At 38.3% G+C, this 27,783-nt stretch overlaps 1 protein-coding gene across 2 annotated transcripts; it reads right to left on the bottom strand.

The window, feature by feature from the left end:
- Nucleotides 1-1,285: 1,285 nt before the first annotated feature.
- LOC143891439 (mitochondrial ATP-independent inner membrane protease subunit 2-like) lies at nucleotides 1,286-27,750 on the bottom strand. Of its 2 annotated transcripts, none has more exons than XM_077396008.1 (5): nucleotides 27,544-27,750; nucleotides 18,199-18,371; nucleotides 5,503-5,686; nucleotides 1,836-1,945; nucleotides 1,286-1,730 (listed from the first exon to the last, which is right to left on the bottom strand). In XM_077396008.1, the coding sequence occupies exons 1-5, from the start codon at nucleotides 27,613-27,615 to the stop codon at nucleotides 1,649-1,651; spliced, it is 621 nt and encodes a 206-aa protein (XP_077252123.1). In that variant the 5' UTR covers nucleotides 27,616-27,750; the 3' UTR covers nucleotides 1,286-1,648. The 2 variants fall into 2 exon arrangements, with proteins under 2 accessions (XP_077252123.1, XP_077252124.1); XM_077396009.1 differs by having other exon boundaries at nucleotides 1,836-1,942; nucleotides 27,544-27,749.
- Nucleotides 27,751-27,783: the final 33 nt, after the last annotated feature.

The raw sequence follows: 27,783 nt of genomic DNA, 5'->3' as shown, positions 1-27,783 counted from the left end.
AATGAATTGTTTGGATCACCCAAACAATGTGGGCCCCCACTGTATTTTAAGATAGTGTGTAGGTAACTTACCTACACAAGTGTGTAGGAAATGTTCTCTCTCATATATATATATATATATATATGAGAATAGAGTTCCTAAGGTGTCACCTCATATAGCTTATATGAGGTGGCGCTCACAAAACATAAGGGGCCCACTTTGTTTGGATGATCCAAAGCATTCATATGATAGGCCCTCACATAGATAGGGTGTGCCCAAAAAATGAACTTCATAGGATCATCCTAACCCTTTCATTTGTGGAGGTTGAAATGGATGGGCTATAAACCTCCATAAATCTGCCCATTTTTAACCTCCATAAATGGAAGGGTTAGGATGATCCTATGGACGTGATTTTTTGTAGGCACCATATCCATCTAAGGGCCTTTCAAATGAGTGGTTTCGATCACCCCAAGAATGTGGGCCCCTCATGTTTTGTGAGCGCCACCTCATATAAGCTTATATGAGGTGACACCTCTCTCTCTCTCTCTCTCTCTCTCTCTCTCTCTCTCTCTATATATATATATATATATATATATATATATATATATATATATATATATATATATATATATATATATATATATGAGGAAAAGGATTGTGAGCTTGAGCGTTGGAACCTTATGGTGAGCTTGAGCTCTCAAACCAATGAGGCCCACATTGTTAGGATGATCCAAAGCATTCACTAGAAAGGGCCTTACATAGATAGGGTGTGTACAAAAAATCAGCTCCATAGGATCATCCTAACCCATCCATTTGTGGAGGTCAAAATGGACAGACCACAAATCTGCCCATTTTTGCCCTCCACTTTTGGAGGGGTTAGGATGATTCAATGGAGCTGATTTTTGGTACACACCCTATCTATGATAGGGCCTTGCAAATGAATGGTTTGGATCCTCACAGAAATTGTGGGACCCATGTGATTGGTGCACTCAAGCGCACCATTTCCTATTAGAGCTTGAGCGCACGAACATATTCCTCTATATATATATATATATATATATATATATCTTCTTGCAAAATGCAAGTGGGTTGATCACCCAAATTAACCTATCCCTATTCTGGAGTGCAAACCACTTTGATTTTGGGTGCGATGAATAAAATTGCACCCAAAATGCAAGTGGGTTGATCAACCAAACTAACCTTTCCTTGTTCTGGCATGCAACCCTAATCCAAAGGCTAAAATCACATGAAACAGTGAAACCAAAAAGCTCTCTACTTTCTAAGAAACATGGCACTGCAAAAAAGGTCAAATAACAAGTCATGCAACAGCTTATTTAGTAGCAGACTAGAGTAGGAGCTTGGCTTTCCTAAAAATCAGTTCGTAAATAGAAGAGCATGTTCTCAACAAATTAAATACGCCCGAAAAGTCGAAATTCAGGATCAGCAATCTCGTGTTCTTCAGTTACAAAAAAGACCCAATTCCTTGATCAAGATGCTTCCACAGGTATATGCCAATAACATTATCCTTAAATGGCCAAATCCCTGAAAAGTTCATCTATCATTTTATTTTCACATAACCCAAGATTGATCAGGTCTGTAACAAAGGGAGTGACGCAAAGAAACAACGGTAACAGACTAGTGAACACTTTCGTGCACTTTCAGGCATAACTTAAGCTTTTTGATTTTTTGCCATCTCATCAATATCCAACTCCACTGCTAACACTGGGGAATCCTTTTGCATCCCTAAACGACTGATCGACGCAGTTGCAACAAAGCAAATTAAAATTAAAATTCATGTACTTTTGAAATTCTGGTAAGATAAAACGAAAGTTAAATAAGGAAACTGAGTAGCTCACCTGTTCGGTACAGGACCATGATCCACAGCTGTTCGCAAGGCATAAACAACTCTGCCAACAATGCCTGTCATAGGAACAGGGCCAAATGTCCGACTGTCCCTTGCTTCCTGCTAAAAAAGCAATATATAAAGAAAATTACACAAATTTGTTGTTTGTACTCTAATTTTTCATTTAAAAAAAAATTGTTTTTAAAGCTTGAAGCCGTTTAGGATGATTTTTTGGTCAGGATCTGCGGCTTAAAAGGGAAGCAATAGGTTAAGAAATCGACAAAAAATGATGCCAATGTTCTGAAAATTGAATCGGGATTATTAAATCAAGATCTAAATCAAATCAAATTGTAAAATCAGATCATAAATTTTAAGAATCCAAAACATTTATGGAACTTGCAAGTAATATTCTGAGTTTTGAAAGTTAAAGACTTCTTTCTCATGTTTAGCTTTCATTTCATTTCCTTGAGTTGGATCAAATTGAACCATGATTGGCTTTAAAATGATGCAAGAGTAGCCATTCACAAAAAAATGACGCAAGAGCAACCACCGAAACGGGCCTATATGGCTTTGATTGGTCAAAAAATTTAGCAGTTTTTTGTTTGAAATAGTGGTATTTTAATAAGAGAAATGATATCAGCACAACCATATTTTGATATTTTCACAAACCATCTTGTCTTTTAGTATTTAAAGAGCTGTCAAAAGGTTATTACATTTCTCAGAAAGCTCTCACAAGCTAATTAAAGAAGAAAAGACAGCTGAGTTTGTGCAAGTATGAAAATATGGTTGTGCTGATAACATTTCACTTTATTAATTAGAAAAAAAAAAAAAAGCCAGGACCAAGATGGTTGGAGATACAATATGAAAAGCAAAAAGAAGTAAAGAAACAACAATTACAGCAATCAAAGGAGTCCAAAATTTTAATGGTTTGATTAATTTTTTAAAATTTTAAGAAATAATTGTCATTTTCAACTGATTTTTCAGGGTGAGTGTAGGTGGGTTCTAAACTGGGTTAGTTTGACAAAATATAGATACTTCTTTCTCTTACTAATTTAAATTTTAAGATTCATTACGTCTTTGATTTAGATGTCGAGATCTCTTCAAATTTTATTGTTTACCGCAAAAATATCACGAAAATACCATGATAAATTCACAATAGTATTTGTTGTACTAATTTTGTTCTTAGATTTTACTTATATATATATATATATATATATATATATATATATATATATATATATATATATATTATAAATATTTCCCCGCAATGGCAGGAGCCTCGTGCACTGGACCGCCCTTTTTATATATTATAAATATTTTATTTTTTGAGTTTTTTCCCGACAAGCCGAAAAATAACAAAAAAAATTGAAAATGCCAAAAGACGCCCTTCCGGTACGATAGGGCTAAATGGAGATGCATTGACTTTTTTATGGAAATAATGGGTTCCGGGGATAGACAGAATTTGGATGAGAAATAGTGTTTCTTCATCGAGGTGCTCATTTTTAGTTTATGGATCTCTCGCCATTGTGGTTTGCTTTAAGGATTTAAGGATGGTTAATCGGAGGTTGAAATTAGCCACCTTCATTATACTGATGATACCCTTTCAACAAATATGATGCATGGAAGATTAAGAATATGAAAGCAGTTTTGCGATGCTATGAGGTTGTTTCCGGTCAAAGGATCAATTTGCAAAGTAAACAATGATGGGTATTCATTTGGTGAGTGTGGAGAGAAAATTCCTCCAAAGTTAATAAATGTCAATTTTCCAAAAAAAAAAGTGTGGAGCGAAATTCCCACTCCCTTGTGAAAAAAGCCTTCTCTCCTAGGGCGGTATAATTGCACTTGTGAAAGTTATTCTCTCCAATGCTTAAGAATAACAAGGAGGATTGTAGGAAATATTACCATGTTGGAATGAGTTGTGTTGTTCTAAGGAGGAAATATCACCATGTTAGTGGTCTTTCCATCAAGAGACTGAGATTCATGAATAACACTTTTCTCGATAAGTGGATTTTGTGGTTCAGTGTAGAGAGATCAACTCTGACGTCTGATAATTGAAGATAAGTATGACTCTAGTTTCGAGGATTGATATTCTCAGAATGAATACAGGTTTCAAGGTACCATTCAAAAAAAAAAATACAGGTTTCAGGGTATCACGATTTGGCGCAACATTACCTGTATGATTGACCCATTTTAGAAATGTATTCTGTTCCGAGTGATTAATGGTGAGAGAGCTGGATTCTAGTGGGATATGTGGTGCGGAAATAATTCCATGTGTGATATTTTCCTTCATTTTTCGTATTGCATTTGAAAAGGAGATCAATGTGGGTGAATCATTTGGCAGCTAGGATGGGAGAATTGTTTGGAAGGTGCAATTTCAAAGGTCCTTTTTTGATTGGGAGATTGGTTTGGTTGCCTCTCTCATGGTTAGATTGGGATAAAGAAGTCAAAGGGCACATTTTCCATGTGTACTTTCTATGGTCAAATTGTTTTGTAGTTTGCCATCTCCCCAGCCAAGGAGGGTCTAAAGAGTGCCAACGATATAAAAAGTTATTTCCTTATGCTGTAAGTGTGCTTGAATAACATTTTAATGGTTGATCATCTCCGATGCTATGGAAAGATTACTATCAATCATTGCACCTTGTGTCTTGCCTCGAGGGAGACGGTTGATCAATTGTTTGCGGCTTCATTCGTGAAGTATGGGTTTCTAGTTTTTGTATTTGAATGGTCAAGTCTGGTGCTTTATTTTCTGATTATTTGGAGTGAGTTGGGTTCTTCCTGGTCTCATTGTTGAGCAGTCATCTAGGTTTTTGAACCATGGTCTGCTAGGGAAGGCTTTCTGTTGGGCCTATTTCTCTATGTCTTGCTCATTGGTCTTAGTGGCTTTCTACTTAATAATTCATTGTCATTAAAAACTTATTCGTTCCATTCAGAATTCCGTCCATAAGTCTAATCGTCACATTTTTGGAAAGGATACTATATTGGATAAGAGAAAAAAGAGATTGGAACTTTTTCATCCTCTCAAAACGAGCAAAACACCGATGCTGCTTGTGCAGCGGAAAAAATGTAATACTGATGCCACCATTTCCTACGACAGGACAGCTGTGAAGTGCACATGGTCCCATCACAGACTCCAATGGACAAGCGGATGGGGCACAATTTTCACTCCCATGAATGACGCTAGCAGTCCTCATAAAAAAAATAGTACATTGTTCCCCCTACCTTCATAACATGACATTGTTTGATATTCTAATTTCTTTCGCAAGATATCACCTATGCAGAAACAAGTGCACATAGAAAAGTGAAGAACACCATAAAGAATAGAATGCCAGTAAGGTACCTGGATAATAGTACATGCTAATCTTACTAGTATCAATTACTAAAGTGCTATGTTTGTAGTTTTGCTAACTTAGCATGTAAATATTAATATAATACCCAATTTAATAAAACTAAAAATTAATCGTATGGTATAAGAATGTAATAAAAAACATAAGTATGAATGGCTACCATGAAAAGATGTGCTACATGTATTCATATTAGATGTCTTCATATTAGATGTCTTGCAATCAGTATCCAGAACAGAGAATCATAGATTTCAATCCATTTTGAATTAAAACTATGTAGATAAGAATGACTGTTAAATGCCCCAAAACAAATTTTAAAAATATTTAAATAAGGCACACCTTTGCCTTTAAAGTGTCATTGTCTGAAACCACCCAACATTGATCCTTCTCTAGAACAAAAGGTGTGTCATTTTCATCGGTAGACGCCATCTCATACCCTTCAATAGCAGCCAATCTTCTAACAAGATGACTATCTGAGTTCTCAGGATCTTTCAAAACGACAACATCTCCCACAAAAACACGCCTGCAATATAAATATATGCATTAAAGAATATACGAAAATAATGTGACAAGCAAAAAGGGAAAACGAAACACTAAAAATTGTGAAAAAGAAAGAGAAAATATGAAAAGTTTTCAACACCAATTAACTAGAGAGACTCTGACTCTCATAACATCAATCGTCTAGTCACGAGCCCATCATCTCCAAATTCCAACATCTTTAAAAAAAATTCGCACCGTCACTATTTTAGTGAAGATATTAGTTTTGTAAATATTAATTCATTTATTTACATATTTCATATTTGCATTGTAGAAACTGCAGAAGGAAGAGGACGAGGACGTGGACAAGTTGATCGTGTTTACATGAAGGGAAAGAGGAAGCTATAACTTAATTATCTTTTTATTTGATAAGACTTGAGAAAATCTGTAATAACTTTGATATTTGTATTTTGGAGAGTGAATTTTTATTTAATGGTGGAGAGCTAAATGAAATTCTGGAAAGCTTTGGTATTTGGAGAGTGAATTTTGATTAATGGTGGAGAGTTGAATGCTTAGGTTTGCTATTTGCATGTATTTTTTTCATTAAATTTTTTCATTTTTTTTACGTATTTAACGCTTCCCTTCGGGGCTCCCCCACGCTTCTCCGTCGCTTCCCCCTTCGCTTCCCATCGCGCTTCCCCAGTGCTTCCCCTCATGATTCCCCAACGTTTTCCGATTCCCACTTTCCATCATCCCGAGAGCCTTCGCTTCCCGCTCCACTTCCTGCTTTCGATTCCCGCTCTGGCAACCTTGCCGAAACCATTGAGATTTTGTTTCGGTAGGGATGGAAACGGAAACATTTCAGTCATTTCGTGTCGGTGTCGGTGGAGATTTAAAGTCACGATCACAACACAAGGTATCATGCCAAAATCTAACCAGGTCCCCGCACCCTGATGGAATCTGTGAACGGCCCAAAAATCCTCCACGCACCATATAATGTCTTCAAACAGTCGACAATGTATAAGGGCCACCCCAACCCTCAACATACTTTGCAACAATCTCCTCAGGCCTTTCCTTACTTTCTAAGCCAAATCCATTTTCCTATCAATGCCTAGTTCATAACTCAAGACCACAAAACCCAAGATCACTCTTCTGCGGTTTACATATTACTCCAAGCTAATGAGGAGATACATCGGGCTTTCCTCTTTATCATTCCACAAAAAATCTTCTTCACTTTCTAAGGCCTATCAATCACACTAATCGGACATTGGCATAAAGACAAAATACAGAGACATAATCACAAGCACCGCCTTGATAAGAATGATTCTTCCACCTAAGGATAGTAAACTCTTCTTCCACGAAGACAACTTTCTTTCAACTCTTTCAATTACCGAGCCCCACAAACTCTTTGACAGCCTCCCAACACATAATGTAAGGCCTAAATAGGAGCTGGGAATACCTGCAAATCTACATCCCAGCAATTGAGCACAATGGTCCATTGTCCCTTTGACCTTTGTCTGTCCTCACTACCATAAACTATGACTAATGGAAGTTAACACGCTGCCCAGTCACTGCCTTATAACACCATAGCACCACTTTCAGGTTCCTCACCTTCAATTCGCGGACTCCATTAAATAGAAGATTGACATCCGCATATTGCAAGTGAGATATCTAACACCCATATGAAGGAATTGTGAAACGTTGTATTAGCTCCCCATCTCTAGCCTTAGCAAACAAATGACTAAGAGACAATATATATATCCGTTATTTCAAGGGGAATAAGGATATGACACACTCCCTACACAAATTTGCCCCCTTTGAGGCTTCTTTTTTCTTATCTCCATTTTCTTTTAAAAGAGAATCCCTTATACAACAATACTACAACCTCTTCCCAGTCCATCTTTCTGTGCTTTCACAGTTCAAGCTATATTATATGTGTGCGTGCGTGTGTGTGTGTGTAGAGAGAGAGAGAGAGAGAGAAGGGTTCCTGCGCTCGAGTGCAGAAACAGGGTGGGCCACATTTGGGGGGTGGGATCCAAAGCATTCATTTGATGGGCCCTTTCATGGATAGGGTGTCCACCAAAAATCAGCTCCATTGGATCATAGGGTGTATCTGCCCATTTTTGGCCCCACAAATGGACACCCTAAGATGGTCCAATGGAATTGTGAAACGTTGTATTAGCTCCCCATCTCTAGCCTTAGCAAACAAATGACTAAGAGACAATATATATATCCGTTATTTCAAGGGGAATAAGGATATGACACACTCCCTACACAAATTTGCCCCCTTTGAGGCTTCTTTTTTCTTATCTCCATTTTCTTTTAAAAGAGAATCCCTTATACAACAATACTACAACCTCTTCCCAGTCCATCTTTCTGTGCTTTCACAGTTCAAGCTATATTATATGTGTGCGTGCGTGTGTGTGTGTGTAGAGAGAGAGAGAGAGAGAGAAGGGTTCCTGCGCTCGAGTGCAGAAACAGGGTGGGCCACATTTGGGGGGTGGGATCCAAAGCATTCATTTGATGGGCCCTTTCATGGATAGGGTGTCCACCAAAAATCAGCTCCATTGGATCATAGGGTGTATCTGCCCATTTTTGGCCCCACAAATGGACACCCTAAGATGGTCCAATGGAGCTGATTTTTTGTACACCCCCCGTCCATGATGGGGCTTGTCAAATGAATGCTTAGGATCACCCCCCCCCCCCCCCACCCCCAATGTGGCCCTACCCCTTTCCAGCACACGAGCGCAGATAAGCTATCTGCGCTCGAGCGCAGGAACCCTTTTCTCTCTCTCTCTCTCACACACACACACACACACACATATATATATATATATATATATATGAGGAAAGTGAAGCTACACACTCGTGTAGCTAACTTAGCTACACCGCCGGCTGAAAATACAGTGGGCCCCACATTGTTTGGGTGATCCAAACCATTCATTTGATAGGCCCTCACATTGATAGGGTGTGCCCAAAAAACAGCTCCATAGGATCTCCCAACCCTTCAAACTGTGGAGTAAAAAATGGACAGATTTGTGAAGATTTTTACACGTCCATTTTTGCCTCCACAAATCGTAGGGTTGGGATGATCCTATGGAGCTGATTTTTAGGGCACACCCTATCTATGTAAGGGCCCATCAAATGAATGGTTTGAATCACCCAAACAATGTGGGGCCCACTGTATTACACCTCTCTCTCTCTCTCTCTCTCTCTCTCTCTCTCTCTCTATATATATATATATATATATATATATATATATATATATATATATCTCTCTCTATATATATATATATATATATCTCTCTCTCTCTCTCTCTCTCTCTATATATATATATATAGAGAGAGAGAGAGAGAGAAGTGTTCCTAAGCTATAGCTCAAAAACACATGTGGCCCCACATTTTTTGGGGGATCCAAAGCATTCATTTGGAAGGCCTTTCCATGGATAGGGTGTGTACCAAAAATCAGCCCTATAGGATCATCCTAACCCAATCAAAGGTGGAGTGGAAAATGGACAAACAATGTGTGTCCATGTTTCTGCCCAATTTTTCCCTCAAAAGACGGCAGGGTTAGGATGATCCTATAGGGCTGATTTTTGGTACACACCCTATCCATGGAAAGGCCTTCCAAATGAATGCTTTGGATCCCCCAAAAAATGTGGGACCACATTTGTTTTTGAGCTATAGCTTAGATAAGCTTATCTAACCTATAGCTTAGGAACACTTTCCTCATATATATATATATATATATATATATATATATATAGAGGAAAAGGATTGTGAGCTTGAGCGTTGGAACCTTATGGTGTGCTTGAGCTCTCAAACCAATCAGGCCCACATTGTTAGGATGATCCAAAGCATTCACTAGAAAGGGCCTTACATAGATAGGGTGTGTACAAAAAATCAGCTCCATAGGATCATCCTAACCCATCCATTTGTGGAGGTCAAAATGGACAGACCACAAATCTGCCCATTTTTGCCCTCCACTTTTGGAGGGGTTAGGATGATTCAATGGAGCTGATTTTTGGTACACACCCTATCTATGATAGGGCCTTGCAAATGAATGGTTTGGATCCTCACAGAAATTGTGGGACCCATGTGATTGGTGCACTCAAGCGCACCATTTCCTATTAGAGCTTGAGCGCACGAACATATTCCTCATATATATATATGAGAAAACGGTTTCTACACACTAGTGTAGATAAGTTATCTACACACTAGCTTAAAATACAGTGGAGGGCATATTGTTTGGGTGATCCAAACCATTCATTTGATTGACCCTCACATAAATAAGGTGTCCACAAAAAATCAGCTCCATAGGATCATCCCAACCCTACGATTTGTGGAGGTAAAATGGACGTGTATAAACCTTCACAAATCTGTCCATTTTTTGCCTCCACGGTTCAAAGGGTTAGGATGATCCTATGAAGCTAATTTTTTGGGCACACCCTATCTATGTGAGGGCCCATCAAATGAAAAACCACCATGATTCGTAATATCATGTAATTACAACAAAGTTTTCGTAATTTTGCATATAGAAAGGCTGCCAATGTTGACTTTCGTGACACATTCATATTAGAAAAGTAGGGGGAAAATAATTAAATGACTTGTTTACCCTCACATAGTTAGTTTGGACATACATATGGCAAGGCATTAAACAGTAAAAAACCACCATGTTGATGTGTTAAATTGACAGAATTTTGAAATAAATCAAAAAATTCTTCTCTTTTCTCTTCTGCTATATATATATATATATATATATATATATATATATATATATATACTAGTAAAAATTGGGCCGACAAAGAACTGTACGGACCACATCACGGGTTGATCCAAACCGTCCATGTGATGGAACACAAATAAATAGGTTGTGCCCCAAAAATAATTTCCATAGGCTGATCCTAGCCCTCCAATCTATAGAGGTTTCCATAATATGTTGTTCCTCTTAAATCGGATGGTTAAGATCACCCTATAGATTTTTTATTAAAAAAGCATAAAGGAGGGGGGTAGGATTGAAATTATTTAGCTTTAATGGGTGCCTTTCTTAAAAAGCATAAAGAAGGAGGTAGGATTGAAAATATGTGTGTTGAATGAGTGCCTTTGTTAAAAAAAGTCAAAAAGAGTGATGTGTAATTCTACAAAAAATTCTCTTATTTTCTCTTCTACCATTTAAATCTAGAGATAGAAAATAATATTTGCACTTTCATGGAATTGATTTTTTTTTGGCACAACTTATTTACATTGTGGCCCATCAAATGGACTATTTGGATCATCCTATGGTGTGACAGTATTTTATTCCAAAAAACTCTAGGCTTACAACATATAAAATCTCATGGTCTAAGCCACATTATTTTTTTCAATAAACTGGACTATATGGGCTTACTATAAAATCTCATGGGAAGATTTTATACGCTGCATGCCCTTTTGAAGAAAATGCGGTCCGGCCCACACTATAGGATTATCCAAACTGTCCATTTGATGGACCACAATGTAAATAGGTTGTGTCCTAATAAACATTTCCAGATGATCCTAACCCTCCGTTCAATGTAGGTTTCATAATATGCGGTTCCCCTATAGATTGTAGGGCTAGGATCATTGTATGGAAATTAATTTTTTGGGCACAAACATATTTACAACTGTGGGCATCAAATGGATGGTTGAAAATAATTGGTTCATAAAAGAGATGTATAATAGAAAGTCTGACAAATGGTCAACATGTGTGTCTGCTCTCTCTCTCTCTCTCTCTCTCTCTCTCTCTCTCTCTCTCTCTCTCTCTCTCTCTCTCTCTCTCTCTGTCAACATTTGCAGAAAGTAGACACGTAGGCATGGGTGCTATGGCCTGTTTAACATATTATATTATTATATTCAATAAACAAATATGGGATTTGCTAGGCAATTTTGCAGAGATGACAGCTAAGAAAAAAAGTAATAATCTACTACTAACTGACAAAAAAGAGAAAGAGGTAGTAACCTACTGACAGCTGACAAAATATTAGGTGGAGAGATAGACGATTGGCACGTGGTTACAGATGAGGATTAATAAGTCAATTTTCAGTTGTACAGGTAGCCACAAGGAATAAAAGATACGGGGAGTAAAAGGTGAGAGTAAACGTGTAAATCTCACAGAATTTTGAAAATATTCAAAAAATTCTCTAATTTCTCTTCTGCTTTAATATATATAGATATATAGCAGAAGAGAAAAGGAGAGAATTATTTGAATTTCTCCCAATTCTATGAGAATAACACATCACCTTTTTTGACTTTTTTTAACAAAGGCACCCATTCAACCCACATATTTTCCATCCTACCCCTCCTTTATGCTTTTTAACAAAGGCACCCATTAAAACCACATAATTTCAATCCTACCCTGGAAACCTCTATAGATTGGAGGGCTAGGATCAGCCTATGGAAATGATTTTACGGGCACAACCTATTGATGTTGTGTTCCATCACATGGACGGTTTGGATCAACCTATGATGTGGTCCGTACAGTTCTTTGTCGGCCCGTGCATCACACGGGGTTTTTTACTAGTGTGTGTGTGTGTGTGTGTGTATATATATATAATGATTGTGAGCTTGAAGCTCATATAGCTTATATGAGCTTGAGGGCCCAAACACATGGATCCCACATTTTTTGTGGTGATCCAAACCATTCATTTGCAAGGCCCCATCATAGATAGGGTGTGTACCAAAAATCAGCTCCATTGGATCATCCTATCCCATCCAAAAGCGGAGGGCAAAAATGGGCAGATTTGTGGCAAACGGTGTCTGTCCATTCTGCCCTCCACTTTTGGATGGGTTAGGATGATCCTATGGAGCCGATTTTTTGTACACACCCTATCTATGTAAGGGCCTTTCAAATGAATGCTTTGGATCATCCTAACAATGTGGGCCCACATGTGTTTGGGCCCTCAAGCTCATATAAGCTATATGAGCTTCAAGCTCACAATCATTTTCCTCATATATATATAATGATTGTGAGAAAGAAGCATTCCAAGTCAAGTCAACAAGGCTTTGAAATGAGAGTCCAAGCTAAGTGATGAAAGTACAGAATTTTTAAAGGGAAAACTACTAGAAACCCCCTAGATTAAAACATATCTACCAGAATCCCCTCCGATTTTCTAGTGATACAATTTTGTGCCTAAAATAGTTTTCTATTTTTTCTTTTACTCATTATACCCTTTATTATATTACCCTTAGAGATCCCTAAAATCTCTCCTTCACTAAAAGCAACACTAAATCCTTTGAAAATCTCTCTCTCTCTCTCTCTCTCTCTCTCTCTCTCTCTCTCTCTCTCTCTCTCTCTCTCTCTCTCATAAGGCAAGATGGTGTAAGCCCGAACAAACCATTATTATTCAAAAAGTACTGTACGGACCACATCGTAGGATGATCCAAACCATCCATTTGATGGGCACCGCACACCATAGTATGATCCAAGCGTCCATTTGATGGGCACACTGTTGTATGATCCAAACCATCCATTTGATGAGCCACAACGTAAATAGGTTGTGGCCCGAAAATCACTTCCATAGGATGATCCCAACCGTCAGATCTATAGCAGTTTCCATAATCTGCAGTTCCTCAAAAGATCATGGGATTATCTTATGGAAATGATTTTTGGGCCACATCCTATTTACATTGTGGCCCATCAAATGGATGGTTGGATCATACAATGGTGTGCCCATCAAATGAATGGTTGGATCATACTGTGCCCATCAATTGAATGGTTGGATCATACTACGGTGTGCCCTTCAAATGGACGGTTTGTATCATCCCACAGTGTGGCACGTACAATAGTTTTTGAAAAATAATGGACTATACCGGCTTACACCATATAAAATCTTACAAGAGAGATGTTGCCTTCGTAAAAGAGAGATTTTTTAGGCTGTGAAGTGAGAGATTTTAGGGATTTCAAAGTTATGTTGTAAGGGTAAAATGGATAAAAGAAAAAAATTTAAAAGCCAATGAGGTGCTACTAATTAAGAAAATTTTGAGGGGATTCTTGTATATACGTTTTTATCTAGGGGGTTTTTAGTAGTTTTCCCAATTTTAAATGTTGACATCAACAGAGGGGCCCACAACGGTTCCCAAATGGTTAGAAAGTTTGGAGTTCTTAATATCTTAAGAGTTATGGTTATATTATCTGTAATTTTCATACGGTTCTTGTAGGTGCAAGTTTAGGAAGTACAGTTGGATCTCTAATAATTAATATTTTTGGCAGCTGCATTTTATATTAGGTATTAAAAAGTATTATTTATCACTTAGGTTTTGTCCATCACCCCCGCCCCTTACCCCTAGTAGCGTGGGACTTCCACCGTCCAACTATTTGTCCTTGCCCAGCCCGCGTTTCTAGTGCAGCAGTGTCTAGTTGGCAAGAAGAAAAGACGACAACCTCCTACAGTAATTGCCACCGGGCACGAGTCTCCATGCCTACATCTTCCATTGGTACCACTATCATTGCCACACCAGTCTCTTTCTGTTGCGACCACCACAACACATTCCATTGAAGAGACCGAAGAACGTTTCCTATATGCCTAGGTACAACATTAATATTCGCCTACACATACTTTGAACAGCATTTCCTAAGAAACTAATCTATTTTTTTGAATGATAGCCATTTTATTGCAAAGAGACTGAGATGGTCAAAATACAAGGATAGAGAAAAAAAAAAAAAAACTAATAAGAAGAACCACCAAAGCTACATCATGGAGGAAGAGAGTCAAACAACGCCAACGCCTCTTTAGAAACACCTTTCCTTGCTAGACTATCTGCCACCTCATTGACGGAGCGATGGACATACTTGAATACAAGTGAATAGGATCCCACCCAATCTTGAATCTTGTCAAAGAACCTTTTAAATCTCCAAGGGTGACTATGCAAACCTTGACGCCACCGTATAACATTTAGGAAGCCCCCCTCCACCACCACATTATTCAAGTGCTCTCTTGCCAATAATTTTATGCCTTGGTGTACTACATGCATTTCAGCTACCGTAGCATCCGCCACCCCAATCGGACCCGCAAAGGCCCAAATCGCCTCCCCAGTATCATTCCTAGAACCCCTCCAATCCCTGCTAGGCCGGAATTCCCCAAGCTAGAACCGTCAAAATTTAGCTTTACATACCCGGAAGCAGGGGGTTCCCACGCTTGAACTATTACATTCTTCTTTTCCACACTCCAGCACGCTTCTCTCCAACCTTCCCATAGGTCGTAAGCAGATTCAAACTTAAAACTTGGGAGAGCTTTAACCCAAGAGATCGTCAGTGATATCACTTTGATGAAAAGGAACGCAGGGTTCTTTGAGCGTCCATTAAAAACTCTAGCATTCATTTCCTTCCATAGGACCCTAATAGTGGCTAAGAATGACACATTCCAGAGGATTTTCCCTTTTTTCTTCCATGGGAATTCCGTTCAACCCATAAGAAGATCAAGGAGAGATTCAGGGAAAACCCAATTAATACCAAATCTCCTAAGGAGTTTGCTCCAAACCTCCCTAGCAATCTTGCAGTGAATAAGCAGATGATTCACTAATTCTCCCGCCTCTAATTAGCAATGATCAATAATTATCATCTCCTTTTTACGAAGGAAGTCCATAGTCTGAATCCTTTCTAGCAAAACTGCCCAGCCAAAGATACCCACCCGAGGAGGAGCTTGGAATGTCCACACTCTAGCTATCATGGAAGACGCAGGGCTTGCCACCATGTGCTGATAGAAGGACTTGACTAAGAAGTCACCCGATGAGTTCCAGATCCAAACCCAATTATCTTCCCCATCTTGTTTTATGTAACTTTCCCCAAGCAACTCCAACAATGTAGCAACGAAAGCAAGCTCTCGATCAAAAAAGTTCTTGCGAAACTGAGGTTTCCAGAGCACACCATCTTCCCTTTTTTCCATATTATCCTTCACCAAACCATCCTTGAGGATTACAATCACAAATAAGTCTAGAAACATTTCTTTTAGAGACCGATCTGAGCACTTTTTTTTTTTAATGGTACGATCTGAGCACCATTTGCCTAACCAAAACCGTATTTTATCCCCTTCTGCTCTTCATACACTCTAAATCTGATTCCCGCTGAAAACAAGTGACCAAATCTCATAATATTTCCCCAAACCGTCACCCCTGAACATCTGAAATTATCCTCAGAAGCCCAATGACCCAGTGATGAACCATATTTCCTTTTAAGAAACTAAACTATTATATCTTACAACACTGAATTTTTATATTAAGTATTAGATATAAGAGAGTATAAACTACCACCATAGGCCGTTCAAACAAAAAATAAATAAACTACCACCATAGGAACAATGCCAGTTCCTGGTCCGAGCAATAAGATATAAAAGATTATAAATTCATGGAGCATTATTATTAGAGCCCCAACTGTAGTCTTTTATTTAGCAAATTACTTTGTCCAAGTTACATTAACATCTAGTTTATTACTTTTACTAAGGTTTTTCTTGGCTGGTACACCTAGTTTATTATTTTACTAAGGTTTTTTTTTTTTTCTGGGCTGGTAAACTAATCTATAAATTTAGTAGTTGCTGGAAGAAGTTGGAAACTCTACTTTCTTATAAACATATGCAAACGTTTCAGAATTTAAGTGTCTTTATGCGGTTCTGACCCCTAGAGGCTGTACAAACAGTCTAGTTGAGTTTTATAACAGATCTTCAATATTTTCTGTGTTTTTGTGATATTTTTACAGGTCTGTTCTCTTTGGTGCTGCTGGAAGAAGTTGGAAAGTCTACTTTCTTATAATCATATGCAAATGTTTCAGAATTAAAGTGTCTTTATGAGGTTTTCACCCCTAAGAGGCTGTTTTTTTGTTTTTGAAATGATAAGTTTATATTATATTAAAAAAAAAAGAAATGATAACATGATATTAAAGAGAGGGCTAGCACTAAATCGAGAAGATAGGGGAAAATACAAGCCAAAGAACAAAAAAGAAACAAAAGAAAATACAAATCAAGGCAAAGGAAATCAAATAACTCTAATAATGTCCGATTCACCCCAACTCTTGCTAAACGATCAGCTTTGTTAATAGCCGAGAGACGAACAAGCCGAAAAAGGACAGGATGATCATCCACCCGGTCCAAGATCCCATCATATCTGCGAACCTCCACAGATATGTACTACTACCATCCATCCATCTAATGGAATTAAGAGAATCCCCCTCGACTATCAGTCTATCCAACAGGTTATCGGCAACCATCCTCATACCCTGGAGAACAGCTCTAATTTCTGCCTCATTTGCATCCTTGAAACCAATCGAACCTGAGAATTCCCATATGGTCTCTCCCTCTTCACCTTGAAGCAATCCTCCCACACCAGCAGGTCCCGGGTTACCCATGCTAGACCCATCAAAATTAAGCTTGAGCCAACCAAGGTCAGGCAGCGTCCAACTACAAATAAGTGGATCCTCCCTTTCTGATGCACAACAGATCTCCTTCCAACCTCTATTGAGATCAGAACTAGAATAGAATTTGAAAGAGGGGAGAGCGCCCACCCAAGAGATATTAATGGATATGAACTTCATGAATGTGAAAAGAGGGCCTTTTTTATCGGTTTTTGAAGAGCCTTGAATTCCTCTCCTTCCAAATAATCGATAATGAAGCTAGCATTGCTGCTCTCCAAAGGATTCTTCCTTTAGACGGCCATGACAGTGAGTACCAAATATCTAAAAAGTCTTCCAAACAGATGGGAAAAACTCAAGACATCCCAAACTTCTCTAGGATACAACACCGAATTTTCCTACCAAAAGAAGAATGAGGGAATAGGTGATCAGCTGATTTGAGGAACAAACAGTCTTGCAGAGTTTTGTACCAAATTTTCTCTATTTTCTGTGTTTTTGTGATATTTTACAGGTCTATTCTCTTTGGTGTACATTAGTTTTTATCAGCAACAATGATCTAGAAAAAAAAAATAGCAGTACCAAGCACGAATAATATCCTTGAAGGTAGATGTATTTGAATTTCCATTATGCTGACAATTCTTCGATCCCAAAAACAAATGAACATATATACAGATGGCATGGGAGTTTAACAAGTAGCTGGCCAAAACTAATAAAAAAAAAAGAGTGGCCCAGTGCACGAGGCTCCCGCCATTGCGGGGTCTGGCGAGGGCTAGATGTACGCAGCCTTACCCCTGCTTTGCAGACCTGTTTCCGTGACTCGAACCCGTGACCACCAGGTCACAATGGAGCAACCTTACCGTTGTGCCAAGGCTCGCCCTCTAGCTGGCCAAAACTAATATGATATAATAATTTTAAAAGTCCATGCAGAAATCACACACACGTCAACAACAAAATTTACTCTGTTCAAAAAATATATGATAGATGAAATAGAATATACTCAACAAAATAACATCAAATTTGAGAATTACAAGTATAATTTGGAAACTGGAACATAAGAATTTTCACAGGCATCAACATTGTGCAATAATATGGAACGTCATCAAATCTCCTTATCTAGTTACTGCCGAAAGTTTAAAATGCCATCACAAAAACAACGAAGCTAATCAAGATAATTTCAATGAACTTATCAGATTGGACAAGTAAAATACGTGGGATCTGGAGTGGGTAATTTCCGAACAAGTAGAGTCCCGCCCTGCCCTGTTATTGTCGGTGCCATCTCTTCACCTCTGTTCCAATGCAAGTACGTCAACTTGCCATGGAATACATTTTTCCAGATTCTATCCCCAACTTCTCTGTTAGTAATTTGGCCCATAGTATAACTCTGCATTATAGTTAAAAAATTTGTCAAGACTTTTCTTGAACTCAAAATTATTGCACTCAAAATTAAACGTAGATTTGAGTCCAATAATTGATTTTGGGCTCACAATCGATTGGCATAATCTTAAACGAACAGGGCCTAAATCTCTCCATTATCTACAAGTGGCAGAAAAAATAAAAAAGGAAGCAACACAATGACAAACAATGACAACATGATGGCAAAAGGAAAAGCTATCTGATGAGCATGAATCATTTTTTTTTTAACAGAGCGCATATTTCTCTACATAAAATTGTAAATTTACAGGGACAATTTGGCTTCATAACTCTAGGCAATAAATATGATGTGAACCTTTCATTTATGATCCCATAGGAAAATATCTACAAAAGAATAAAGAAATAATCTCTATTTTTAACTGACCAGATAATCTCTAAAAATGCTCAATATGAAAGCTCATATGCTGTGACAACATTCACTTAGTCCAGCATAAAATAAAACTAACAAGGTGGCTGAATAAAAATACAAACCTGGCCAAAATGCATAAATACTGGAAATCAACAAGGACTAACCCAAAGATGGAAAAACTGAAGGTGAACAACCAATAACATCTATAATTTGTAACAGGTACTGACTAACCCAAAAATGGAGAATTTAGAGGACCTCTTGCAAAAAGGAGGGGAAATGAGGCATAAATTTTAACAAATTACATGAGATGAAATTTATGGAGTTTAGCAAAAATAGGACCTAGGTATAGGGAGAACTAGGGAGAGAGAATTAGAGGTCTTAATAAAGTAGTTGATGAGATTCAAGGAGGAAATATAAGTAATGTGGACCATAATTTATGAAAAATACAGGTGTATGGATAGGGGTAGAGAGTGTGGAAGTATAGCTAGGTGGAGAGAGGGCTGTGGGCTTCAATTTGGAAAGTAGAATAGAATTTAGTCAAAGGATTAGACTTATAGTAAGGGTGAGAGATCTTGGAAGATTAAGGGAATCTTTTCGGTGAGGAGTCGTTAGGTTTAGCATCACATATGCGAAATTGGTTAGTATAAATAATATTGCCAATAGGTTAGCCAATGGTAATTGTGGGTGGGTGGGTGGGTGGGGGGCAATGAATCAACCCCTCTTGATGAAGGGAAGTTCATAAGTAACACTATAGAGAACTGGCCCTCTATGACAAAATAAAAACAATTAATAAGGCTGTAACACACAGCAAAGCCAAACTTTAAAGATTTAAAAAAACATACATTAACATTAGAAAAAAAAAGTCTACAACTTTAAGCCCGTAACTCAACTTACATTTTTTTAATGGTGAAAATTTTATTAGAAGATATAGAAGGGGAAATCCCCGCGACAAAATTGTCAGAAAAACAAGAGATAAAACAGACAATAGCTAGGAAAACATATCAGCCCTCAAGGGGGGAAGAAAATCAAAGACGACCTTCAAGGCCGCTCTACTAACTCTCACTCTAGCAAGTCTATTCACATAGCTATTCAGCGATCTCTTGACATGATGAAACCGAACTTGGGACTTTGCCACTCACTCCTAAATCTCCTCAACCATGTCAGCAAATCTCCAAGGATGGCGCTGGCTACCGTCTATCTATCAAATTAAATTAAGCAAATCCACACCAGTCCCTCTACAATCAATCTGATTAAATCCATCTCCTTTGTAAGTCTTATACCTTGTAGGACAGCTCTCATTTGAATATGTGATCCCATGGGACCGGAAAAAAGCCCTTATGGAAAATCCCTCATCACTCCTAAGAACTCCTCCAACATTGGTTGACTCCGGATTGCCTAGGCTTGAGCCATCAAAGTTGAGCTTCATAAACCCTTGCTCGGTAGGAGACCAATAAAATGGAATCTACTTCAACTCCCCTGTAAAACAAAACCCTTTCCAACACCTCCAAAGATCAGAACTCGAGATGAAACTGAAAGAGGGGAGAATGTTAACCCATGCAATTGTAAGCGAGGTGGCTTTTGTGTACAAATAGCGTGGACTTTTAATTAGGCCTTAAAGACGATCATTTCTTTCCTTCCAAATAACCCAAATCGTGGCTAGAAGCATCACTCCCCACAGGATCCTTCCCCTACTCCTCTAGGGGTCGAAAGACCAGCAAGCAAAGAGATCTATTATTCAGGATGAGAGCACCCACAACAGCCCAAATATCTTTAGATTGAAGCTCCATACCTCTCTGGCTAACCTACAATGAAGCAAAATGTGACCCACCGTCTCGTCGGCCCCTCTGCAAGGGGCACAATGGTCAATAATTAAGATATTGTGATTTCGCAGATGATATACCGTCTAAATTTTATTCTGGAAGGTAGTCCACCCGAAAACACAAACCCTAGAAGGTGCGGGAATGCTCCACCCCTGGCAAGCTGAGAAGAAGAATGATTAGGGACAAGATGAATGCAGAAAGATTTGACAGTAAATTCTCCGGACGAATTCAAGATCCAAACCCGCTTTTCGTTACGCGATTTTTTTATGTAGCATAACCCCAGCAAATTCATCAACCGAGCAATATGTTTATTTTCCCTCTCAAAGAAGTTCCTCCTAAATACAATCTTCCATGAAACCCAGCCCTCCTCCCATTGAAAGCACTCTTTAACAAAGGCTTCCTTCCCTAGAGCAACCGCAAATAGGTCCGGGAACACCGTGGCCAATACTAGCCCTTCACACCACTTATCATGCCAGCATTTTGTTCTATCCGTAATAAAATCTTCATAATGTCCCACCACAACGTTAGGCCACTCTTCCTAAAACGGTCATCAGAACACCATCTACTAGGGTAGGAACCATATTTACTTTCAATAACCTTAGTCCACAGCTGGGAGCTCTCTTCACCAAATCTCCATAATCATTTTCCAAGAAGATTGTTATTAACGTGTCTTAGTTTTCAAAAACCTACACCACCAAAGTTTATCGGTCTGCACACCTCCGCGCTTCCTTTTATCGTCATATCCACTCCAAACTTGTACTCAAGCCAACCAAATCTTATTATAGTTTATTACAAACCCTCTCAGACACTTCACTTTAGGAAACACAAAGGAATTCTCAAATAGAAATAGTAATGTATTACCCCAATTAAAATTTATTGTAAATCCCTACAAGGATACTTAAACTAGTAAAATTTCAGAGCAAAAAGTGCTCCAGAAGCATATTATCTTAATTTCATGTTGGAAGGACCACAAGTTTTGTGTTGCATCAAGCCCCTCCCGATTGAAAAGAACTCCTCAGTTTGTAATGCTTCATGTGATCTCTTCAAACCATGAACAAATGAATTACAGAAAACCCTTCCATCGAATGAGATATTTAAAATAGATCTATTGATGACATTTATGAGACAATTAGAAGATGAAAGATTGCATTTTCTCATGTTTCTAGAAACGCAAACAATCTCGCCAATAGGTTAGTCAAATTAGGAATATGTAGACCTAATGTAAAACAAACCTACAATTGATGCTCCGATACCAAATGATATATAACAAATCTACTACGATTGAAACTCTAGTAACAAAAAACATAGGACCAATACGGAAGGAAATCTATCTCTTGGTAGAAATTGATATCCAATATTAATTCCGTTGCTCATACCAGTTTATGATGCAACTTATAACGAAAATATGAACAATTCAAAATAGTTTTGCGTGTAACTATCAACAATATACTTCAAATTTGAAAGAACTAGATAAATTACCGAACAACATTTCAGCAACTAACCTTCAATTGATAACCATCCAACAGAATGAAAATTGCAGCACAAATAGATATATTCTAGGTTGATTACAACCGTAGATCAAACCCATGAAAATCCTACCAAATTGCTAGAGAAATCTTTGAAATCTTGGGGTTCTCTTCTCCAAGAAAAATCCACGAACAGGATAGTAGAACCCTAACTCGTTTCTTATTCCAAAAGATGCAAAAAACTAGTCTCTAAACCCTACAATGTATATATACTAGAGAGAGAGAGAGAGAGGGAAATAAAAGAACTATGAAAGCTCGAAGAGCCTAAAATAAAAACTCTCCACTCAAAAAACTAGTCTCTAAACCCTACAATGTATATATACTAGAGAGAGAGAGAGAGAGAGAGGGAAATAAAAGAATCATGAAAACTCGAAGAGCCTAAAATAAAAACTCTCCACTTTTGACAAAAATACCCTCACTTAAAGCTCCCTAGAAATCCTTGTAAATAGTGCCATAAATAGTATTGTGAGCAGTAGCTTTTTACTTCCCTAGCTCATGTCGTAGCTCTGATTCTGAATCACGAACCATCCCCATCTTGGCTCTCCTTGCAAAGGTTTTAGCAGCCTTTAGATGCTCCATCCTCCTCACAAGTTGATCCACTTCAACTTCAACCTCAACTTTAGATGCTTCATTCTACAGTCTACACTCAAATCCTCAGTAGGATATTTCATCTTTTGCGCCTAGCAATCAATCGAGTGTGTTTGTTCTGGATCTAAGGTGTGGTATGAGTTGATTGCACAAAACTAGAGCGAGAACGGTGTTAAGTTTTGTGAATTGCACTCTCATCTCTCAATCATACTTTTTTTTTTTGAATGGCAATAAATAATCTCTCGATCATACTTCTCCCCTTATTGCAGAATTAATATCATAATAGGAATGATAAATGCAAGGGCGCCCTTGCATAAGGAGCCGGAAAAGGGCCCTTGATTGGATCCACGTCATTTTCGGTACCCGTTTAAAATCGGTTCAAAAAGTAAGTTTGGCTGCACTTAATGACATGAGAAAAGAGTTGAGGGCTAGGAAGCCTAGGAACATAACAGAGAACATGACCTTGGATAGGAGAGAATGGAAGAAAATGACCCATGTAGACGAACCCACCTAGTGTCAAGATCAGACTTAGTCAATTTGAGCCGGGTAGATCCTTTCACCTTCTTCAAGAAAATTTTCTAAAGGATTCATTAGCCAACCCCAACTAGTTTGGGACAAAGGCTTAGTTGAGTTGAGTTGAGTTGAGTTGAGTAGGTGTTCAGTGACCACAAATGCCCACATTGCAACATAAGGGAGTCCTTGTGTTTGTGGTACTTGAAGTGGTAGTTTCCATGATAGGTTTGAACAGTCCTAGACTCCTAGGTTATTTCTAGTAGGATTAGATAAAGTCCAAGTAATGGGAATCCTTAAGTCATTAAGAGTTGACTAAGTCATTTCACACGTGTCTTGATACCGTTGGTAGGAAATAGGAGTCATTAGAGTGTTAAGAATATTGTTTTAAGAAAGAAAGTCCATGAGAAAAGAGTCTTAAGTTGATAGGAGTCCTAATATGGGTAGGAATTGGGGTTTAGAACTTAATTTAGGTGAGGTTTAGGAGTCTTAATCAAGGATTTAAATTTCGGATTCGGTACCGGTTTCAGACCCCTTGAAAATCGAAATTTCAACCGAAATTTCAAAATTTCGGCCGAAATCCGGCGAAACAAAGAAAAGACTATTTTATTCAATATTAAATTTCGGCCGAAATTACCGAAATTTCGGTAAAATATTAAATTAATTAAAGAAAAAACAGGTTTTTTGGGTGAAATTTCGGAAAATCGAAATTTCGGCCAAAATAAAATACCGTTTCAGGTTTTTGTGATTTCGGTGTCGATCTCCACTTCGAAATTTAAAACCATGGTTTCAATCCTTCCCAAATCATGAATTGAGTGGGGTTTGAAGTATCTATAAATTGTAAAGGCCTATGGCCTTAGCTACCATGATATGACTGAATAAAATTGAATCTATGCTCCCTTGGTTGCCAACCATTGCTCTCTCCGCATCTGTCACTCTCGCTGTTTTCTCTCCCCTCTTTAAGGAGCATCAGTCCTTCCTCCTCATTCCCTTGTTTTCCTTCTACCATCTTCCATTCTCTTCCTGCATAAGTAATTTGTGAACCCGGATTTGCATCGTAAAGCATTCTGGCAACTTCCCAACTTTCTGCATATCCACTATTATGAGATCAAAGGAGCCTTTTCACCGATCTCCCATGCTTCAAAACATCATTTTGCACGTGATTGTGGGAATCGATCTCCTCTTCCTCTTTGAAGGTGTCTCCCTCCACTACTCCCGGAGTCCCAGTTGATTCTCGAGACAACCTTTTGATTGGCTATTGTATTTCCTACTTTCCATGAAGTTGGTAGTCTAATATCGTCAAATTTTGACCTCACTGAACATGCCCTGACATGTCCTGTTCCTTACACAAATCAACAGAAGTTACATTAGTCAAACGACCTACTTGACTAGATACAACATGAGCTCATCTCATTGTGCTTGCATCACCTTTTCATTATTATCATTACCAACTTGCTCAACACCGCAACCACGATCCATCAGAAAAGTTCCCAAAGGATCGGAACTTGAAATATACGAATTGATGCAAGGAAATCCAAAAGAACACAATAGAGACGTCAGTCTAGCAAAATCAAAGCAAAGCTTAGTTGTCAATCCCATTCCGTTCTGGGCAAAATTTTTGGAATGTTCCGTTCCGGAGATTAGAATAGAAACTACATCAGGATGATGGTTTGTGTTCTGGTCATTCCAATTGTTCACCTGTTCTGTTCAATACTTTTTTTACCATTTTTCCTAGAAAAGTTAGATGTGCTTAACGGCCTATTCAGTTGAGAAATAGTCTCAAATAAAATTTGGGGGTTTCATAAAAACAAAAACACTAGCAAGAAAATGCACGAACATTATTCATGAGAAAAATATCTGCTTGTATGAATAAATTTTGATGGGGTCCTAGGACTCCAGGACCAAGACAACCAATCCTAAGCGAATCTGTCTTCTCATGTCTTTACATTGAAGGAGGATTTGGCCTTTCATAGTTGAAACCACAACCTGGGTTTTCCAAACCCTCTTGATCCAGTCTAAGAACTTAAATTCAGGGTGTGAGGGTTTCCTTACGAGGCATGCCTTGAGCCTAGATCTCATATCAGTTGTAGCCAAAATTGGGGCTAGCAAGTGGTCAAAACCATCTTCACGCTACTGAAAATGAGGGTTTTTAAACCCCAACCATAGGCGTGTTCTCTCCAGCTGAAGAAGAGTTCTCCCCTCTCACAATCTCATCTAAAGACTTTGTAGTGATAGATGAGAAGGGGGAGAGGGGCACCCAGCATGGGGGTCTCTGATTCCCACGATATCATCAGTAGGATTACACATCTAAAATTGAGGAAATCACGTACGAGGGGCGCGGGGGGGAGGGGGTCCATGAATGATACCTAAATTTATTTCTTAATTTATCAATACAGATAAACCTCGTGGAAGCCAAAAAAAATCCATGAATGAGAACTAAGGAAAAGAAAAACATGTTTCTGGATTTTTTTTAAGAACTAACAGTAAAAAGTTTGACAACGGAAATACGACCGTCTAGGAGCAGGGACAAGATGGGACCTGGATTACAAAGATATATAATCAAAATCTAAAATCTTCATTTGCACTTTTTGGAATGCGTCTAAGGGAATAGACCTAATTCATGACACAAACCCCTCACTTTCAAAATAACGTTTATCAAACCCCCGTGGTCTTGATATTGAACATTTTACCCATGTTGTTTACATTAGCTGGATCACCCTCAACCCATAGATGACTTGCAAGGTTGCCCTTAAAAAAATCTACCACCATAAACAGAGTTAAAAACCAATCCGGTTGGAATATGCTCCAACGATTCCTCCAATATTATCCCAAAAACTCCCAATAACCACAGGGCACAAGTTCCTCCTTGAATTGCTGTTTAGTTTAGTTTTGGGGATCCCAATAGGACGTGGCTCCCACCTAGTCGCCACCATAACCGATGAGGAATGAGTGAAGAGATAATTCGCAAATTGTAGTAAACATCTCTCACAAAAATACCCCAAAATTCTTTTCTCCCAAAATGTATTATACAGAGTTTCACATCAATGACCAATTTCAATGCCGGAACTTCTCGATTGTCAAGAAGCCCATTGTTCCTCAAGCCAGTAAGTACGGAGGTCCAGCTTTGCAGTCTAGCGAGTCAAGGGATGAGAGCGAAGAAAGCGGTTTTTCCTCAATTGATAGGCTCAGTTCAGCTCACGAAGAAGACAAAGAGTTGTCCTCGCTTTCTTATCCAGGGCCTTACGGCCTTTTGACCCTCTAGAAAAAGATGCAACAATTAATAGATGGTCTCTTTTTTATAATAGTGAATAGATGGTCTCTTATTTGTCCACCACTCATTGGAACTTCGGGATTAAGTAAAACCAAATGAGCAAATGGGTAGCAATCAACCCCCCCAATGACTGGAGCATTAACAAAAAAAAATGATACAAATCAGAGAGCGAAACAAATAGAACACAAGGTAGCTAAGAAGCCCAGTCACTGAAGTCATCGGCCAGCATCTTTAATTCATCACGCGCGAGGCTGCTATTAAAAATCATACCAGGAAACAGACAAAAAATTTGATCTTCAACTACTTCACGATTAACAGAAATAGCCCATACTAAGCCAGATGATACCCAACTCAAATCATGAAAGACCCATTTGTAACCCATCAAAGCCAAGCATAAACTGATGATACGCAGTAAGATGAATACATCAGTAGCTCATCAAAAGTTCAATACACATGCGAATAAAGAAAGAATTTTGCTAGGGCACTCATTAAGGTGCATTGGAAAAACAAAATTCACAATCATTTTACACATTGTTTGAGACTTTTACTCACGCTTTGAGATTTTTCTATCAAAACATGTGTCAAATTTCTTTTCCAAAATCACTCCAGAAAAAAAAAATCTTTTCCAAAGCACCTTAAAGAGTGCCCATAGGGCATTCATTAGCAAAACCCATAAAGAAAACTTTATGAAAAAAGGCAAAAATCCAACCTTTCATATGCCCCATTATTAATCAAGAAAAACCCACAACAAAAATCAGAAGAGACCACAACAACTAGGCACAGAAATTAATAACAAACCCTAATGTAGCTGCACAAAATAAAAACACTGGGACCCAATAGAGAAAAAAAATCTGCAATTCATTCAAAAATACAGGAACAAAGAACAGATATAACTATATAAGAAAACAAGCAAAACCTAAGGTTAACAAATCAGAGGATACAACAGAGAATCACATAATTTAAGAAAAACCCATCAATAAGAGATCACAGATGACAAGATTCATAGGAAATCTAAATGGGAAAAGAGAAGCAAAAAAAAATATGAGAGAAAAAAAGACCTTATAGCTGAGAGATACAGAGTATTCGAGCTTGTGAGCTATGTACCGAAACCATGTCGAAAGAGAAACCATCGCAAGCTGAATCTGTCCCAATTCAGCATCCCTTTTTGGGAACCCCCTCTCTCTCTCTCTTAAATTTCTCTTATAAAATAAAATTCTCAAAACCCAAACTCCTCTCTCTGGCCTCAACAAGGCCACCCAATGGTGCAACCTTACAGACAAGGGGGTAACTTAATGAAT

This window comes from Tasmannia lanceolata, unplaced genomic scaffold (genome assembly GCF_043159265.1).
Source record: "Tasmannia lanceolata isolate RefF3 unplaced genomic scaffold, GAP_Taslan_0.1 ptg000013l, whole genome shotgun sequence".
NCBI classification, from domain to species: domain Eukaryota; kingdom Viridiplantae; phylum Streptophyta; class Magnoliopsida; order Canellales; family Winteraceae; genus Tasmannia; species Tasmannia lanceolata.
The sequence above is the reverse complement of the archived record's forward strand: the minus strand, read 5'-3'. Positions and strand labels throughout refer to the sequence as shown.

Excerpts from the sequence above, each read along its gene's own strand:
- LOC143891439 (XM_077396008.1), bottom strand. The coding sequence starts at position 27,615 with ATGGTTTCTCTTTCGACATGGTTTCGGTACATAGCTCACAAGCTCGAA. Across the intron at positions 18,372-27,543 it reads CTGTATCTCTCAGCTATAAG|AGTTATACTATGGGCCAAAT; the intron begins GTCTTTTTTTCT and ends ACTATAATGCAG. Across the intron at positions 1,731-1,835 it reads CATGGTCCTGTACCGAACAG|TCGTTTAGGGATGCAAAAGG; the intron begins GTGAGCTACTCA and ends TGCGTCGATCAG.